At 41.8% G+C, this 18,041-nt stretch overlaps 1 protein-coding gene across 6 annotated transcripts in view; it reads right to left on the bottom strand.

Annotated features, from left to right (window-relative positions):
* LOC110537021 (adenomatous polyposis coli protein) overlaps positions 1-18,041 on the bottom strand; it is a 49,801-nt gene that overhangs the window by 16,281 nt on the left and 15,479 nt on the right. For 3 of the 6 annotated variants that reach the window (XM_021622735.3, XM_021622733.3, XM_021622731.3), the window contains 5 exons: positions 9,621-9,705; positions 9,337-9,532; positions 8,725-8,833; positions 8,437-8,553; positions 7,591-7,674 (listed from right to left, as the gene is read on the bottom strand). In XM_021622735.3, coding sequence (XP_021478410.3) covers positions 7,591-7,674; positions 8,437-8,553; positions 8,725-8,833; positions 9,337-9,532; positions 9,621-9,705 — 591 coding nt within the window. The remainder of the gene's footprint in view (positions 1-7,590; positions 7,675-8,436; positions 8,554-8,724; positions 8,834-9,336; positions 9,533-9,620; positions 9,706-18,041) is intronic. The other 3 variants (XM_021622736.3, XM_090191778.1, XM_090191779.1) reach the window with 1 other exon arrangement.

The raw sequence follows: 18,041 nt of genomic DNA on the forward strand, positions 1-18,041 counted from the left end.
ATGACACAAACAAAAAATGTAAACTAGTAAAATAGCCTACAGCAAAGTGTTTAATTTGTTAACCATTTCTGCTAATTAGTTTTTGCTACCATGTGGGTTTTCTATTGCATGCGCCTGCTAACTGAGTGTTAATTCACCTGTTTCCATACATGTTTCATTTTAAAACATGTATCTTACAAAGGATTGTTTAATCTAACTGCTTAACTATTTATCTGTACATGGATATGTATTTGAGATTTTTTTCTCATCTTTACAGGAAAATGCCACAGGCACTGAGGAAAAACTGTGTACATTTGCTAATACTGTACCAAATCATATGCGAAGAATGCAACAAAGATGCAGAATCTTCTGGCCAAGTGGATAAAGTTCCCTCAGCACTCACAACAAGCGACCTCTGACAAAAATCCCTCTACTTCCATTTGTGGTGAAAGTGATGAATCAGACAAAGCTCATGGTCCTCCTGGAATCAGAAGTTTTTTTTGACTCAATGCAGGAACGTAGTCAGAGAACTGCTGATGAATGTCTTGCTCAAGCTCTGTATGCAGCTGCTTCACCTCTGATACTCACAGGCAATGTGTATTGGAAGAGATTTCTGAATGTTCTTCGCCCAGCATACACCCCTCCCACCAGATATGCTTTACCTACTCATTTGCTGGATGCATCACTACAGTGTCTCGCCACCTTGGCCTGGATGAGGGCAAGGTTCTAGGCAGTTCCAAGCAAGGGCTTTGAGATGGAGATGCAATATGGCAGTCGTGCCAACATCGCATCAGCCACCTGGTGGAAGGGACTGTGGATCTGAGGCTCTTTCCCCTGTTGCCTTTAAAAACCCACCAACAATCAGTATCTCACTGATCATCCCTAAAGCCAACACCTCATTTGGCCGCCTTTCCTTCCAGTTCTCTGCTGCCTGTGACTGGAACAAATTGCAAAAATCGTTGAAGTTGGACTTTTATCTCCCTCACCAACTTTAAACATCTGCTATCTGAGCAGCTAACCGATCGCTGCAGCTGTACAGTCCATCAGTAAATAGCCCACCCAATTTACCTACTTCATCCCCATACTGTTTTTATTTATTTACTTTTCTGCTCTTTTGCACACCAGTATCTCTAACTGCACATGGCCATCTGATCATTTATCACTGCTAAATTGTAATTATTCCCCTACCTCCTCATGCCTTTTGCACACAATGTATATTGACTTTTTTTTCCTATTTTTTTCCTACTGGTTATTAACTTGTTATTGTTTACTCCATGTGTAACTCTGTGTTGCTGTCTGTTCACACTGCTATGCTTTATCTTGGCCAGGTCGCAGTTATAAATGAGAACTTGTTCTCAACTAGCCTACCTGGTTAAATAAAGGTGAAAAAAAATTAAAATGGTCCTTGTTTGGGAACACACACACACCAGGCTGACCAATATACGGGTTGAAAAATTGGTGGTCATCTGGGCAAATGAGGCTTTTTGAGCCTGACAACTAGCCATCCTCAACAAGGTTGGAAAGTGACAGTGAAGATGAGGCCTCAGTGTCTGATGTTCAAGAGGTGGACATTGAGGAGGTCAAGGGAGAAGACATGGAAGCCTGAGAAGAAGACAACCAAAGCTTTAGTTTAGACTTTTCATATATATATATATATATATATATATATATATATAATTTTGGGGAGATGCGATGATCATTGGGGATCATTCAATATTCCGTTTGTTGTTCATTGAAGTCAACCCATGTGAAGAGTCAACTCATTTAATTAAAGTTCTATTCATAACTAAATTGTTTTTGTTATTTCTATTTCTATTAGGATTTAATCATTTGCAACTATGTCTACTTATGATAAGGTTAAAGGTTTTTGTTTCTGTCTCCATATGATATGGAAATATATCCAATGCAAAAAACATTTACATTTAAATGGAATTCATATTAATTTGCATATATCTCTGTTAATTCCCACGCAAAGTTTCCACCTCTGAATATTCCCCAAAATGTGAAACCCTGATGGATAGAGCATTCAGTCACTAGGCTAGCTAGGGCAGCTGCAGGAGCATCAGGCTTCCTCATCCCTGACCTACATAAGCTGTAGCTCAGCCTGCAGGATGACAGTCGAAGAGGGGGGAATTAAATGTGTCCAATGATTTATCCACTCATGTAGAGGGGGAAAAGCATGTAAGCCAGCACACATGCAGGGCACGAGACAAGTAGTGTACACACAATTACCAACAGACAAAAACACACGAGCTCGTATACTGTATGGGCCACCAAACAAACATCTCACATGATGCAGGCATGAGTGCACTGGCTTGAATACAGTATTCATGCACACTGACGCATGAACACACATACCAAGGCCTTATGGCTTCTCGGCTGTGCATCCAACAGGAGCAGAAGGTAGGTCACTGGTTGACTGACTGCACACATGCTCAGTCATCAGGTCAGCTAATGTGCGTGCTGCAGTCGAACAGGTCCCCCTTAATTCAATTAAAATTGGATGGAAAATAAGACGAGTATATAGATTGTGTGCAGGTCTCTCTCGCACTGTCTCTTCTCATTGTGCCAGACTGTGTTCAAATGCCTTCTGTACATGTATGTATGAATGCACAGTGCCATGCAAAAGTATTAATTCCCCTTGGCATTTTGCCTAATTTGTTGCATTACAACCTGCAATTTAAAAAGATTTTTATTTGGATTTCATATAAAAATTGACAAAATAGTTTAAATTGGTGAAGTGAAATGAAAAAGTACTTGCTTCAAAAAACAGAAAAGTGGTGCGTGCCTATGTATTCGCCCCTAAATAAGATCTGGGGCAACCAATTACCTTCATAAGTCACAAAGTCCACCTGTGTGCAATCTAATATTCACATGATCTCAGTATACAGTTGAAGTCAGAAGTACACATACACCTTAGCCAAAAACATTAACTCAAAGTTGAACAATTCCTGGCATTTAATCCTAGTAAAAAGTATAAAAAGTACCTGTTTTAGGTCAGAGTTAGTTTCGCAACTTTATTTTAAGAAAGTGAAATGTCAGAATAATAGTAGAGAGAAAGATTTATTTCAGCTTTTATTTATTTCATCACATTCCCAATGGGTCAGAAGTTGACACACACAATTAGTATTTGGTAGCATTGCCTTTAAATTGTTGAACTTGGGTCAAATGTTAAGGAGCCATCCACAAGCTTCCTACAATAAGTTGGGTGAATTTTGGCCTACCTAACGGAGTCAGGTTTGCCGGCATCCTTGCTCGTACATGTTTTCAGTTCTGCCCACACATTTTCTATACGATTGAGGTCAGGGCTTTGTGATGGCCACTCCAATACCCTGACTTTGTCCTTAAGCCAATTTGCCACAACTTTGGAAGTATGCTTGGGGTAATTGTCCACTTGGAAGACCCATTTGCGACCAAGCTTTAACTGATGTCTTCAGATGTTGCTTCAATATATCCACATAATTTTCCTGCCACATGAAGCCATTGATTTTGTAAAGAGCACCAGTCCCTCCTGCAGCAAAGCACCCCCACAACATGATGCTGCCACCCCCATGCATCACGGTTGGTATGGTGTTCTTCGGCTTGCAAGACTTTTCCTCCAAACATGACAATGGTCATTATGGCCAAACAGTTCTATTTGTGTTTCATCAGACCAAAACAACATTTCTCCAAAAAGTACGATCTTTGTCCCCATGTGCAGTTGCAAACCGTAGTCTGGCTTTTTTATGCCGGATTTGCAGATTCAGTCTTCCCAGCCTGGTGCAGGTCTGTTTCTGGTGTCCTTTGACAGCTCTTTGATCTTGTCCATAGTGGAGTTTGGAGTGTGACTGTTTGAGGTTGTGGACAGGTGTCTTTTATACTGATAACAAGTTCAAACAGGTGCCATTAATACAGGTAACGGGTAGAGGACAGAGGAGCCTCTTAAAGAAGAAGTTACAGGTCTGTGATGGCCAGAAATCTTGCTTGTTTGTAGGTGACCAAATACTTATTTTCCACCATAATTTGCAAATAAATTCATAAAAAAAATCCTACAATGTGATTTTCTGGATTTGTTTTTCCAATTTTGTCTGTCATAGTTGAAGTGTACCTATGATGAAAATTACAGGCCTCTCATCTTGTTAAGTGGGAGAACTTGCACAATTGGTGGCTGACGAAATACCTTTTTGCCCCACTGTATATACATATAAATACAATAAAAAAAATAATCGGATTAAGATGAATCGGTAACGGCTTTTTTGGTCCTTCAATAATCGGTATCGGCATTGAAAAATCATAATCGATCGACCTCTAATACCCGCCATGTTGTGGAGTCAACAGAAGTCAGAAATAGCATTATAAATATTCACTTACTTTTGATGATCTTCATCAGAATGCACCCCAGAAATCGCAGTTCCACAATAAATGTTTGTTTTGTTCGATAAAGTCCATCATTTATGTCCAAATACCTCCTTTTTGTTCGCGCGTTCAGTTCACAAATCCAAATTCATGAGGCGCAGGCACACTTAGTCCAGACGAAAAGTCAAAAGTTATATTACAGTTCGTAAAAACATGTCAAACGATGTATAGAATCAATCTTTAGGATGTTAACATAAACCTTCAATAATATTCCAACCAGACAATTCCTTTGTCTTTAGAAAGGAAAAGGAATGCAGCTAACTCACGGGTGCGCGCGAGAGCGAGCTCATGGCATTCTGCCAGACACCTGACTCAAACAGCTCTTATTCTCTCCCCCTTCACAGTAGAAGCCTGAAACAAGGTCCTAAAGACTTGACATCTAGTGGAAGCCTTAGGAAGTGCAATCGGACCAAATTTCCACTGTATATTGTATAGGCAGACTTGAAAACATACAAACCTCAGATTTCCCACTTCCTGGTTGGATTTTTTTCTCAGCTTTTTGCCTGCCATATGAGTTCTGTTATACTCACAGACATCATTCAATGTTCATTTCATTTCAGTTTTAGAAACTTCAAGTGTTTTCTATCCAAATCTACTAACTTGTGAAGATATTCATATTATCCTTCTGGGCTTGAGTAGCAGGCAGTTTACTCCTTATTCATCCAAGCTACTCAATACTGCCCCCCATCCATAAGAAGTTAACTTCTTTGAGACTGGGGGCAGTATTGAGTAGCTTGGATGAAGCTTCAGTGGTAGGCATAGTGTGTAATTCTAAGGATTACAAACCCCCAGAATATTAATTTTAATTCCAGGTTGTAAGGCAACAAAATAGGAAAGATGCCAATGGGGGTGAATACTTTCACAAGCCACTATGTATACATGCACACACTATCGTTCAAAAGTTTGGGGTCACTTAGACATTTACTTGTTTGAAAGAAAAGCACATTTTCTGTCCATTAAAATATCAAATTGATCCGTGTAGACATTGTCAATGTTGTAAATGACTATTGTAGCTGGAAAAATGTTATGGAATATCTACATAGGCGTACAGAGGCCCATTATCAGCAACCATTACTCCTGTGTTCCAATAGCACGTTGTGTTAGCTAATCCAAGTTAATCATTTTAAAAGGCTAATTGATCATTAGAAAACTATTTTGCAATTATGTTAGCAGAGCTGAAAACTGTTATTCTGATTTAAGAAGCAATAAAAAAAATGGAATTCTTCAGACCAGTTGAGTATCTGGAGCATCAGTATTTGTGGGTTCAATTACAGGCTCTGGTCAAAAGTTTTGAGAATGACAAACGTTAGTGGAAATTAAGTTTGCTGCTTCAGTGTCTTTAGATATTTTTGTCCCCCTCTCCCCTGTAACTATTCCCCAGGTCATGGCTGCAAATGAGAAAGTGTTCTCAGTCAACTTACCTGGTAAAAATAACAGATAAATTAGCTGGCGCGGTTCAGTCAATAATCAACCCAGTTTCCCTCCTTCAAAATGCATTCAAAATTAATCCCAAACGTTACCAACAAACTTATCCAAACAAGTCAATCAACGTTTATAATCAAACCTTAGGTATCCTAATACGGAAATAAACAATACAATTTAGGACAGAATCGTTATTGTCTTTACCGGAGATAAATGACAAAGAAGCGCTTTCCTCCACGCGCTTGGAAAAACTACAGCTAAAATGGGAGCCACCTAGAAAAATTACAACTTCTCCCTCATTTTCCCAAAAACCAGCATGAAACTCTTTCTAAAGACTGTTGACATCTTGTGGAAGCCCTAGGAACTGCAATCAGGGAGGATTTTGCCCTATAATAAAAGTGCCAGTGTTTTCTATCCAAATCTACCAATTACATGCATATCCTAGCTTCTGGGCCTGAGTAACAGGCAGTTTACTTTGGGCAAGCTTTTCATCCAGACGTCAAAATACCACCCCCTAGGCCAGAGGTTTATGAGAGAATCACTGACATGATGTCAGCTGGTCCTTTTGTGGCAGGGCTGAAATGCAGTGGATGTTTTTTGGGGATTCAGTTCATTTGCATGGCAAAGAGGGACATTGCAATTCATCTGATCACTCTTCCTAACATTCTGGAGTATATGCAAATTGCCATCATACAAACTGAGGCAGCAGACTTTGTGAAAATTAATATTTGTGTCATTCTAAAAACTTGGCCACGACTGTATGTATGCATGTATATGTTTACTGCTCCAGGGATATAATTAGTTTTGATTATATTATTTACTATTATGTATTGATATATTCCCCCCCCCTCTTTATGCGATGCACTGCAGAGAACACCGGAAGAAGAATTATCACTAAATTATCAGTGAACTATTGTAATGTGTGTTAATTAATCCCATAAGGGATGGGTTTCCAACTGCCGATTTTACACACAAAAAATGTCATTCATCATTCATTCAATAGCTCTCTTTTTCATATTTAACACAAGGAGAGAGGACAGGAGAACGCCTATGGTTGATTTCACCTCCCAGAATGAGGGTCAGGAGTTATAAACCTGGAAGGAACAAGAGTTGCTTCCAGCATTCTAGTGTTCTTAGGAGCCGCTGTAAATAAATGACACTCTTGTTTAGAGGAGCAGAACACTGCAAAATGATTGGATGAAAGAGGACTGTGTTCAGTTCAGATAAATCACCATATCGGATCAGTAACAAAGCATTATTGTACACTTGTCCATGTGACATCTCTGTAACGCAGGGATGGAGGCTACGCATCAATCCCCATTGCATAGAAAGGGGAATGGTGCAGTTAGCGCACCCAGTACAAGGATTAAATGGATATCAGCAAATGGGATGGCTGTCTGACATGGCACGACACTCCGATGTAAGCAGCTTTTGGTTCTTTACATGACTCAAAGCCAACAAACTGTTCCCACAGAATGCCTGTTGAAATGGAGATGTCCACACAGGCCAGGCATTAGCCAGAATACAGAGAAAGTATTGCCAGAAATCACTGTAAATACATTTAGGGCTGGTTTCCCAGACACAGATTATGCTTAGTCCCAGACAAATCAAAGGGCATTGTAGTCATTTTAAACAGGAATAATGTGTCCGGGAAACCAGCCCTAAATATATTTACAGTGAGAAATTCGATACCTCTATTGTTTCCGGCAATACTTTCTCTGTATTCTAGCTAGAACAAGGCCTAGAGGTACATTCTAGTGTATTACACCTGAGGCTGGGGTGAGTATCACATACCTCTGGTTCTGAAGGTGGAGACTGGGCATGCTGTTGGATCTTCAGTATGTCCTTCTCTATCTGCTGAATACGAGTCACCCTCACCTGAAACACAGCAGGACATTTACAGGAAGCAATCACTCAGAGGATGATAACCGGATATTACAATTACCAAATCAAATTTTATTAGTCACGTGCCGAATACAACAGGTGTAGGTAGACCTTACAGTGAAATTCCTACTTACGAGCCCCCAACCAACAACGCAGTGTAAAATACGGACAAGAGATGAAAGTAACAAGTAGTTAAATAACAGCAGTAAAACAACAATAGCGAGACTATATACAGGGGGCACCGGTACAGAGTCAATGTGTAGGGTCGCCAGTTAGTTGAGGAGACTGGACATGCTGTTGGATGTAACACTGACTGAATTAAAGCATTCGTAGATGCAGACAAATGTTGTAGAATTTTGTAATTCTAAGTCAATTTACTAAATGTTCTACCTCAACTGCCTACATATCCATCCTACTTAGTATCCTTACTGGTCATTCTGTTCTTCCTGTATGTATGTTTCCTAATCAATGACTCATCCTATACATGTCAGGAGGCAACCTGCTCTCCCTTTCATTTCACTGTATGCATTCATCATTTTAACCTTTATTTAACTAGGCAAATCAGTTAAGAAAAAAAGTATTATTTACAATGACGGCCTACCGGGGAACACTGGGTTAACTGCTTTATTATACAGGGGGAGAACAACATATTTTTACCTTGTCGGCTCAGGGATTCGATACAGCAACCTTTCGGTTACTGGCCCAACGCTCTAACCACTAGGCTACCTGCCGCCCCAAATTCCTCTCATCCCTGACCTGTGCCCTCTTCTCCATATCCTGGCAGGTTCCCAGCTGTTTCTCCATGGCAGCTCTGATCTGCCTCGCCTCGTACTCCAGTTGCCTACGGGTCATATCCGTCTGCAGGGAGAACTGCTGCAACCGCAAACAGGATCAACAGACATCAGGCTTGGCGAAATGTTTCATATTTAATAATGCAGAGAGGATATCTGCATACTGTCAGTTATGGTATTTTGGGAGTATCTATACGTCACTATACTCCATCTCAACACACGGCATAATGCTGAACGACAAATAAACACTTACATTCTCAGTCAGTGGTAGGCTGTCGATCCTCTTGGTGAGGTTCTGCAGCTGTGCGTAATACTGGTCCTTCTTCTTCTCCTCTTTCTCCAGCTCCGCCATCAATAAGGACCTGACAAGACAGATACAATCGCACCAATCAGAGACCAAGTTTAAAAAATATATATAATTCAAAACTGACTGAAGTCAGACCAAATAAACTCTAATCAAAGACCTAAGACAAAAACACATATACAGCATACCAGAATAAAAACAGGGTAGGTGTCCTGAATACGACCGCCTAATGCATCCTGTCTGTGACTAATGCCAGGAATACACTTTGCAACCTAACAATGTTAGCATGATGTACTGTGTGATTGAAGCCCTCACACTGCACCATTGCACTCAATGTGATTTGGCCGGGAGAGAGGCAAACCACTCATCAATTAATATTGCAGCAGTAAATCACAGTGAATGCACCCCACATGGTACCCTATTTGCTATATAGCCTGAAAGGGCTCTGGTACTGCACTATGTAGGGAATAGGGTGTCCTTTGGGATGGAGACTAAGTATAACCTGCATTACTCAAAGACAAACTAATGTGAAAATACAAAGTAATGCAAGCAGGAGCTCACTTCTCCTTCTCCAGCTCCTCCAGGTAGCCAGCGCTGTCTCTGCCCCCATTGGACAGCCCTCTCTTGGGGAGGGAGCCCAAGGAACCCATGGGGCTGGGGCTGCTGTCCCCTGAACGCCCAGAGCCTGAACCCTGCATGGAAGACGGCTGAGATCTCAGCTTCACCCCTGGGTAAGTGTTAGGATCCAGGCTAATTTCTACCGGAGGAAGGAATATCAGAATTGAGGTTATTTAATAGAACGCATTTCAACCAGCTAATTCTGTCACCCCATGTGTGATGTGTACCTTTCAGTCTTTCTAGGAGATCGATTTGTCCGGATGAATCGGTAGAGTCTTCTTCAATGCTTCCCTGTATGTGTTTCAGCACCTCCTGAAATACAGGAAAAACAAATCGGTTTTAATGTATTGTTTGTAAACACACAACCGCAAATAAGAGCACTGAACAATATCTAGGTGCACACACACACACACTTCCAAAGGAAAGAACAGCAATGTTTTTAGTTTAGAAACATTTAAGCCACAAAAACAAAGTTAAAAGTCCATTCACACCTGTAAAAAGTCTAGCCAAACCTACTGGCCCACTGCAGTGCAAAATAGAATGTTTGCCTCAACCCCCCCACCACTATCCCATTCCAGAGACGAGGAACCAGTGGTTGGTCATGCTGCCTGATGGACAGGGTAGAACAATGAGAGGAAAAACATCAAACCACTGGCTTTGATGTACCATCAAAAACCGCATCAAATTTAATTTGTCACATGAGCCGAATACAACTGGTTCAGACTTTACCGTGAAATGCGTGCTTATGAGCCCTTCACAATGATGCAGTTTATAAACCATCATTTAAAAAAAAATGGTAACGCAAGAGGAATAAAATACACAAGAATGGAGCTATAGGCCTCCGAGTGGCGCAGTGGTCTAAGCAGTGGTCTAAGGCACATCATCACAGTGCTAGCTGTGCCACTAGAAATCCCGGTTCGAGTCCAGGCTCTCTCGTAGCCGGCCGCGACCGGGAGAGCCACGGGGTGGAGCACAATTGGCCCAGCGTCGTCCGGGTTAGGGAAGGGTTTGGCTGGCCAGGATGTAGTTGTCCCATCGCGCTCTAGCGACTCCTTGTGGCGGGCCAGGTGCATGTACGGTGACACGGTCGCCAGGTGTACAATGTTTTCTGACACATTGGTGAGGCTGGCTTCCGGGTTATGCGGGCATTGTGTCAAGAAGCAGTGCAGCTTGGCTGAGTCGTGTTTCGGAGGACGCACGGCTCTCGGCCTTCACCTCTCCCGAGTCCGTACGGGAGTTGCTGCAATGGGACAAACTAACGACCAAATGGATACCACAAAATTTTTAAATCCAGTAATGTATTGTAGGTTGGACCCTAAGTTTCTCTGTTCCTAATGAGCATGCCACTAATGGCTTTCTAAGAACTGGCCCCTTGAGGGCATCAGTGACTTTACCTTGAAGGGAGAGACGCTTTTTAGACTTGATATTGTTCTCAGTGAACTCTACTCTTCAGTCAACCAATGACATTGCTATCCTTGAGCACTTTTTCTCCTCCTATGGACATCATATCCCATCCTTTCAGTTAAGGTCTCTGCATAGTCGTATATGCATCTTAATCTGTAGCCTTTTCACAGGCAACCAACCCAAAGACATACAGTAGCAATACATTGTTAGCTGTAGGCCTACATCCACAAATGCAAAAAGTTTGGTCACTTTAATGGTGTAATGTCCTATCTCAAAATGGAACTCTGAACCTACTTGAACTAATATACACATTATGAAGATCTTGATCCCTCTAAGGATTTGTTTAACTACGTGTCCCGTCCATAATCAGTTAACCACTCAGCTCTACAAAACATGACTGGAAAAAGATCATGAACATGATTAGCCTATTGAAACTGGCTTGTTGCAGGAGGACTAATACTTACCACAATGAACCTACAACGGTGACAGAGTGAATGGTGGAAAGGCATACTTCCAGAGGAGAATAATAAATCCAGCGTTAAAACTAGGCCTATAATCAGAAGGATACAGCATAGCGAACGAGAGGCTGGATACGATCATGTCCATTTAGCTCAGGAATCCCAGAGTACAGTACTACAGCTGTAGCAGCAGTGGTAGTCTCCACAGCAGGCAGAATCCTTCAACCAATCTGGACTTTATATTAACTGCACATTTTTACTGCGGGTCATTAAAATCAAAAGTTAGATAAAAAGTATTTCCAGGTTGAACAGTTCGTTAACATATTTTATTTTTCAAGTGGAATAGAAAGACTAGTCTCCTGTCCTCCAGTGAGTCCGAGAGGAGAGCAAAGCATCAAAGCGATGTCCGGCGACAACACGGCTCCCGCTCAGAAAACAGAACAGGGTTTTCCTACCACCCTGCCTGTCCCGTCTCAGTCAGTCAGAGACCAGGGGCCATCAAGAGGCTATGTCCATACAGCTGCTTCCCCTTAGATTGAAGGGTTACTCACAACGTAACCAACGCATGACCCGGACGGTCACAGTGTCCGCCAACCTCTACCCTGTGACCTCTGACCCTGGCCCATGCATCGATGAGCAGGCTGAAAGGGGGTCAGACGGGAGGGCTGGACGGCAGGAAACAAAAACACACAGCCCTGACTGTGCGATGCGCTCTCTCTCTCCCTAGCTCTGTAAAGCATGTGTGACGTCTAGACACACCACACAACGGCTGCATTATCAGGCTGGGATCATATGATAAAGAGCCCCTCATTCTATTCACAGCAGTTCCTAGCAGAACCACTCCTCTATTCAACCATCGGGGGTGACGGACATGTTGTTGCTAACGTGAATAGAATACAGCTCATTTATAACGTAGACTACTAGCTGACCGTAAATTCAAGACCAAGAGGAGAATCCATATAGATTGATCTGGCCTATAAAAATACCTATAAAAACAAATAGCCATGGGGCCATTGAGAGTAAATTAAATTGAGGACATGCAATCAAGTCTGAACTTACTTCAATTAGTTGGATAACCAAATAAAAAAAGTAAAGTAAACCTTGAAGCTGCTGCCACATCCATACCAAGTCAAGTTGTCAACTTTTTTTTAGTCAACTGCTGTCCAAGTCTCAGAATTCTGCATGTGTTTGCCCAATCCGAAATGGGAAAATGGACACACTCTTCCCTAATAAACAAATCCAACAGAGAGACAGGCTAGAAAACCAGTGCATCCCTGCAGTGTTTGAGTGTCCTGCATACCTTTCACACACACAGGGTTTAAAATAGTCATCCAATAGTCCTAGTAACTCAAATCAATGCTGTAAAAGTACCCATCTGCAGAGCCAAAACCCACCGAGCATGCCGGGGTCTCTCATTCGGCTCTGGTTTCATTTGAGCTGGGCTCCCATGAGGCCCTGAACCATGCTATGTCCGGCTTTTGTACTGCACTCTGACTGGAAAAAGGTAGACTGTCCTTGAGAATGCAATATTGTTGTTGTTAAGCATGTGGTGTGTAATAAGGAAAAAAACAGGCATTGATGTCAAGGGAAGGCAGGCCTGGAGGGTTTAAATTAGAACACTAATGTGTGAAGTAACCTTACTAACTAGGCTGTACTTAACGAGAGACCCAGACCACCACAGATTCCTGTTGGGTAGTTTTAGGATGATAATCCACCAGAAATAAGACTTTTCAAAATAGAAAAAAGCATGGTAAAAAAAAATAGGAAAAAGGAGTGTTCTGTTTTGTTCAAAAGCTATTCATTGATTGGAAACCCTTAATTTCCATGTCTGAAACTACTTGATTAAACTTTTCTGCTAAACAAAGTGGATTCCTAAAAATACCTAGGAGATTCAGGGCCCCAAATATTTTACACTTATGCAAGTAGCCAGGTCTGAACTTTTCACAATAATATAAAGTACCAAAATATGCATAAAGTAGAAAGCTTAAATCATAACCTGTCTGTTCTGAGAACTAAGTCAACACTCCCAGTGGCACTATTACACTACTATGTTGTGGAATGAGCCACTAGTATTGATCCCACAAAAGGCCATTTCAATTTCACTAGTAACTTCTTATGAAGAAACTTTCTGCCAGAAACTTACAGATATCAAATGCAAAATGTCACTTTATAGCATCCCTTTCCACATACAGGATGGAATGACTGAGTATTTATAGAGGTTTAGTGCTCATCTAAAGCTGTATGGTTTATGTTAGAACTGGGTTACATAAGATGCAAGTACAATTCGATGTGTCTTTGTGCGTGTGTGAGTGCGCGTGCTCGTAAACATAATTATTGAACTGAAATTGAGCTCTTGTTGTGCTGTGTGTAATTGGCTTGGTGTGTAGGAGAGAGGAAGCCTGCTCAGTACTCATTGATGGAGAGGCTGTTGTTCATGCTCTCCTCTGGTCTCCCTGCAGCTGTGAGCCTGTGACAGCCTGTTTGTGTCCCAAATGGCACCCCATTCCCTATATAGTGCACCCTATGGGCCCTGGTCAAAAGTAGTGCACTATAAAAGGGAAACATTGTGCCATTTGGGACGCAGACCCTGAGCCCCGAGGAGAGAGGAAATGTCTGGATGTCGGAACTGAGAGAGGCGCATTCATCAGATACAATGAGAGGAAGGGAGAGAGACGCTAAAAAAAGACAGCTTTCCCCAACGTGCAGAGGGAAGGGAGCGTCTAAGAGCGAGCAGTGAGAGAGAGAGCAAGCAGCCTACATCGATCTCAAAGTGCCAGAGGGAGATAGGGTTTCTGATGAAAATGAAACTGATTAGCACAAAGGGAAAAGACAGACTGTCTTTAAATTTCATCCATTAGTCATAAACAATATCATTATTTACCCCCTGAATAATCTCATTATTTATGATTCATCTTTTATGATCTCAACAGGGGTTCTCCCCTGTAAGGAATACTAACAGGCCATTTTTCCACAAGATAGGCCTAATAATTCTCACTTGGTTGCAAATGATAACCCTTCCCCCTATTTAGACTATATAGAAACATTGCATTACAGTACTTTAGAGTTTATTCTTACTTAGGCTACCATTAACCAACAAAACAGCCCACTTACAATAAGCATTAAGCTAAACTCTATTTAGTAAGCATTGCAGGATGCAGGAACCTAACCTCCAACAATATAGTTCACAGTCCAGGAAGGATTTCTCAACAATACAGGTCAACACAATGGATGGCGTCGTTGCATCGAAGGCAGAAATTATACTTTAATTTATTTTAAAAAAATAATTCTCTCTCCTTTGCTCTCCTTAAGCTAGTGCCAGAGAAATCCCTAAGCCAAACCCAGGCTGGTTCTGTATCTGCAGCAGCACAAAGGGGTGTGCAACAGCCACCTCCCTCTAGCATGAAATATCAGACTGCAGAGTAGCAGGTAGCCTAGCCCTTGGCTTACTAAACTGACTGAGTTGGCAGGTTTTCAATTTGAGCCAGAGCGGATGCAGAGGCAGAGCAGAGCTGATGGGGTGCATTGTTAATAGATAGCTTAGCAGCAGTGCTGAATGTGCCAGTCTAAGAGTACAGCCGTCAGACCCCCCCCAAAAGTGAGAATCAGGCTAACCTCAAACCCAGCTCCAAACATACTGAGATAAAGGATGCATAATCAGTGTTAGGCTACTCACAGAGTAGGACTCTCCTCAGACAAGGGCAGAGGAGACCCCCTCATTTAAAATGCCCAAAAGTGGGAGAGAAACCTCAACCAGCTCCAATGCTACTGGAAAGTGAGTACAGTCTTACATAAAGTATGTGTCAGTGTTACTCACATTAAGACGCTCCCCAGAAATTACTAATAACTAATACTGACTAAGCCTGCACCAAACATACACCTCACCCAGTCCCAACACGCTGTGAGTCCTTCCACGGTGACACTCATTCCCTCAATACCAGGAAACTCTACAAAAGCAACTAGGCCTTTTAATAGATCAGTGTATTAACCCCTAGCCCATATCCCCTAGGTATTTTAAAAGATCAGAGAGTATCAACCCCTAGGGGTTGATTTGTGATTGAGGGAAGGATTTGCAGTCTCTTGTCCTTAGTTCGTGGGCTAATGAGTAGTCCACTACATTCACTGCCACTCGTACATTTAAGAAAGTAGTGCTCCCTAACGTGAGGTGGCACCACTCACTACCCAAGGGTGCATTGCAGGGTAGAAGACATTGACAGAGATAGTTGAGAACCCAAATGTTCCTGTGAGAACAGAAAAACCCTAGGAGTTTAAATCACCTCCTGAAGCCTCAGCCTGCCAGGTCACATCATCCAATTAAAGCAACGGCACCTAGCAGGCTGGTACATTCAACGAGTGTGTGTGTGTGTGTGTGTGTGTGTGTGTGTGTGTGTGTGTGTGTGTGTGTGTGAGAGAAAGATTCAGCAGCCTAGTCCAGGATGGCAGCTCTTCTCGTGAACAGAGTCCTGGTGTCTGAAAATGTTACTAACCGCCAAATCACTCCTTCCTCAGTCCTTGTTTCCTCAATTCCGATGAAAATGCATTGGCGGAGAGGATCCAAGGGGCCTCCCTCAACCCCCCCATTTTCCAATAGGCTTAGAGAGGAATTGAGGGAACGAGGATGACAGCCAAATAAAGTTTTCAGAGACAGACAGACTCTGGGATGCAGATAGTGAGGTTGAAGCTGAGGGGCTAATTTGAGTGGCAATACAGGGGAATGTGTCGGGAGAGCGAGAGGCCTGTGAAGGGGTTTTGTGAGAATGTTGACAGGATGAGGAGGATATATTTATTTCTGTCTTGGATACTAGCTAACATTTCTATCCATGATACATCATGGTGTCTTCCTCAATAGCTAGGCCTATATTGAGAGGGAACGGATTAGAGAGTCTAAATGACTTCCTAAAATTCAGCGGAGCACTCAACCCTAACACCTTACTTCAGGCATATTGGTTGTTCAAAGCTGGAAGACAGACTATGTTCTAAGATCTTGCCTAGGGAAATATCCCACTGTTGTGCTTGATGTAGCCTACCGAGTGAAGCAATAACTGGGACAAACACAGTAACGACTGTTGCGTGAGGAAAGCTTAATGTACAAGTACACCCCATGGACAGGACGCCTTACCCCAGATCTCTCTCCTTAATGTGGAATGCCCATTTTTATAGTATTTGGTATGACTCAGCCAGGGATTGAAATCACACCCTTCCAATCTCAGGGTGGACACTAGAGGTCGACCGATTAATCGGAATGACCGATTAATTATTCATAACAATCGGTATTTTTGGACACCGATTTGGCCATTTTTTTTTTATGCCTTTGTTTAACTAGGCTAGTCAGTTAAGATCACAATCTTATTTTCAATGACGGCCTAGGAACAGTGGGTTAACTGCCTTGTTCAGGGGCAGAATGACAGATTTTTACCTTATCAGCTCGGGGAATCAATCTTGCAACATTACAGTTAACTAGTCCAATACTCTAACCACCTGATTACATTGCACTCCACGAGGAGACTGCCTGTTACGCAAATGCTGTAAGAAGCCACGGTAAGTTGCTAGCTAGCATTAAACTTCTTATAAAAAACAATCAATCATAATCACTAGTTAAACTAGTAATATCATCAACCATGTGTAGTTATCTAGCGTGTCCTGCGTTGCATATAATCCATGCGGTGGGTATTCGGGGAAAAAGGACTGTTGTTGCTCCAATGTGTCAAAAAAATCAATACACAGAATTATATATTTTTAAACCTGCATATTTAGCTAAAAGAAATCCAGGTTAGCAGGCAATATTAACCAGGTGAAATTGTGTCACTTCTCTTGCGTTCATTGCACGCAGAGTCAGTGTATATGCAACAGTTTGGGCTGCCCAATTTGCCAGAATTTTACATAATTATAACATAACATTGAAGGTTGTGCAATGTAACAGGAATATTTAGACTTAGGGATGCCACCCATTAGATAAAATAAGGAACGGTTCCGTATTTCACTGAAAGAATAAACGTCTTGTTTTCGAGATGATAGTTCCCGGATTCTATTCTATTCATATTAATGACCTAAGGCTCGTATTTCTGTGTGTTTCTATGTTATAATTAAGTCTCTGATTTGATAGAGCAGTCTGACTGAGCGGTGGTAGGTACCAGCAGGCTCGTAAGCATTCTTTCAAACAGCATTTCGTGCATTTTGCCAGCAGCTCTTCGTTGTGCTTCAAGCATTGAGCTGTTTATGACTTCAAGCCTATCAAATCCCAAGATTAGGCTGGTGTAACCGATGTGAAATGGCTAGCTAGGGTGCGCGCTAATAGCGTTTCAAACGTCACTCGCTCTGAGACTTGGAGTGGTTGTTCCCCTTGCTCTGCATGGGTGACGCTGCTTTGAGGGTGGCTGTTGTCGATGTGTTCCTGGTTCGAGCCCAGGTAGGGGTGAGGAGAGGGACGGAAACTATACTGTTACACTAGCAATACTAAAGTGCCTATAAGAACATCCAATAGTCAAAGGTTAATGAAATACAAATGGTATAGAGGGAAATAGTCCTATAATTCCTATAACAACTACAAACTAAAACTTCTTACCTGGGAAAATTGAAGACTCATGTTAAAAGGAACCACCAACTTTCATATGTTCTCATGTTCTGAGCAAGGAACTTAAACATTAGCTTTTTTACATGGCACATATTGCGCTTTTACTTTCTTCTCCTTCACTTTGTTCTTGCATTATTTAAACCAAATTGAACATGTATCATTATTTATTTGAGGCTAAATTGATTTTATTGAGGTATTATATTAAGTTAAAATAAGTG

Source organism: Oncorhynchus mykiss, chromosome 12, assembly GCF_057628025.1.
Source record: "Oncorhynchus mykiss isolate SJ-2025 chromosome 12, ASM5762802v1, whole genome shotgun sequence".
NCBI lineage: Eukaryota > Metazoa > Chordata > Actinopteri > Salmoniformes > Salmonidae > Oncorhynchus > Oncorhynchus mykiss.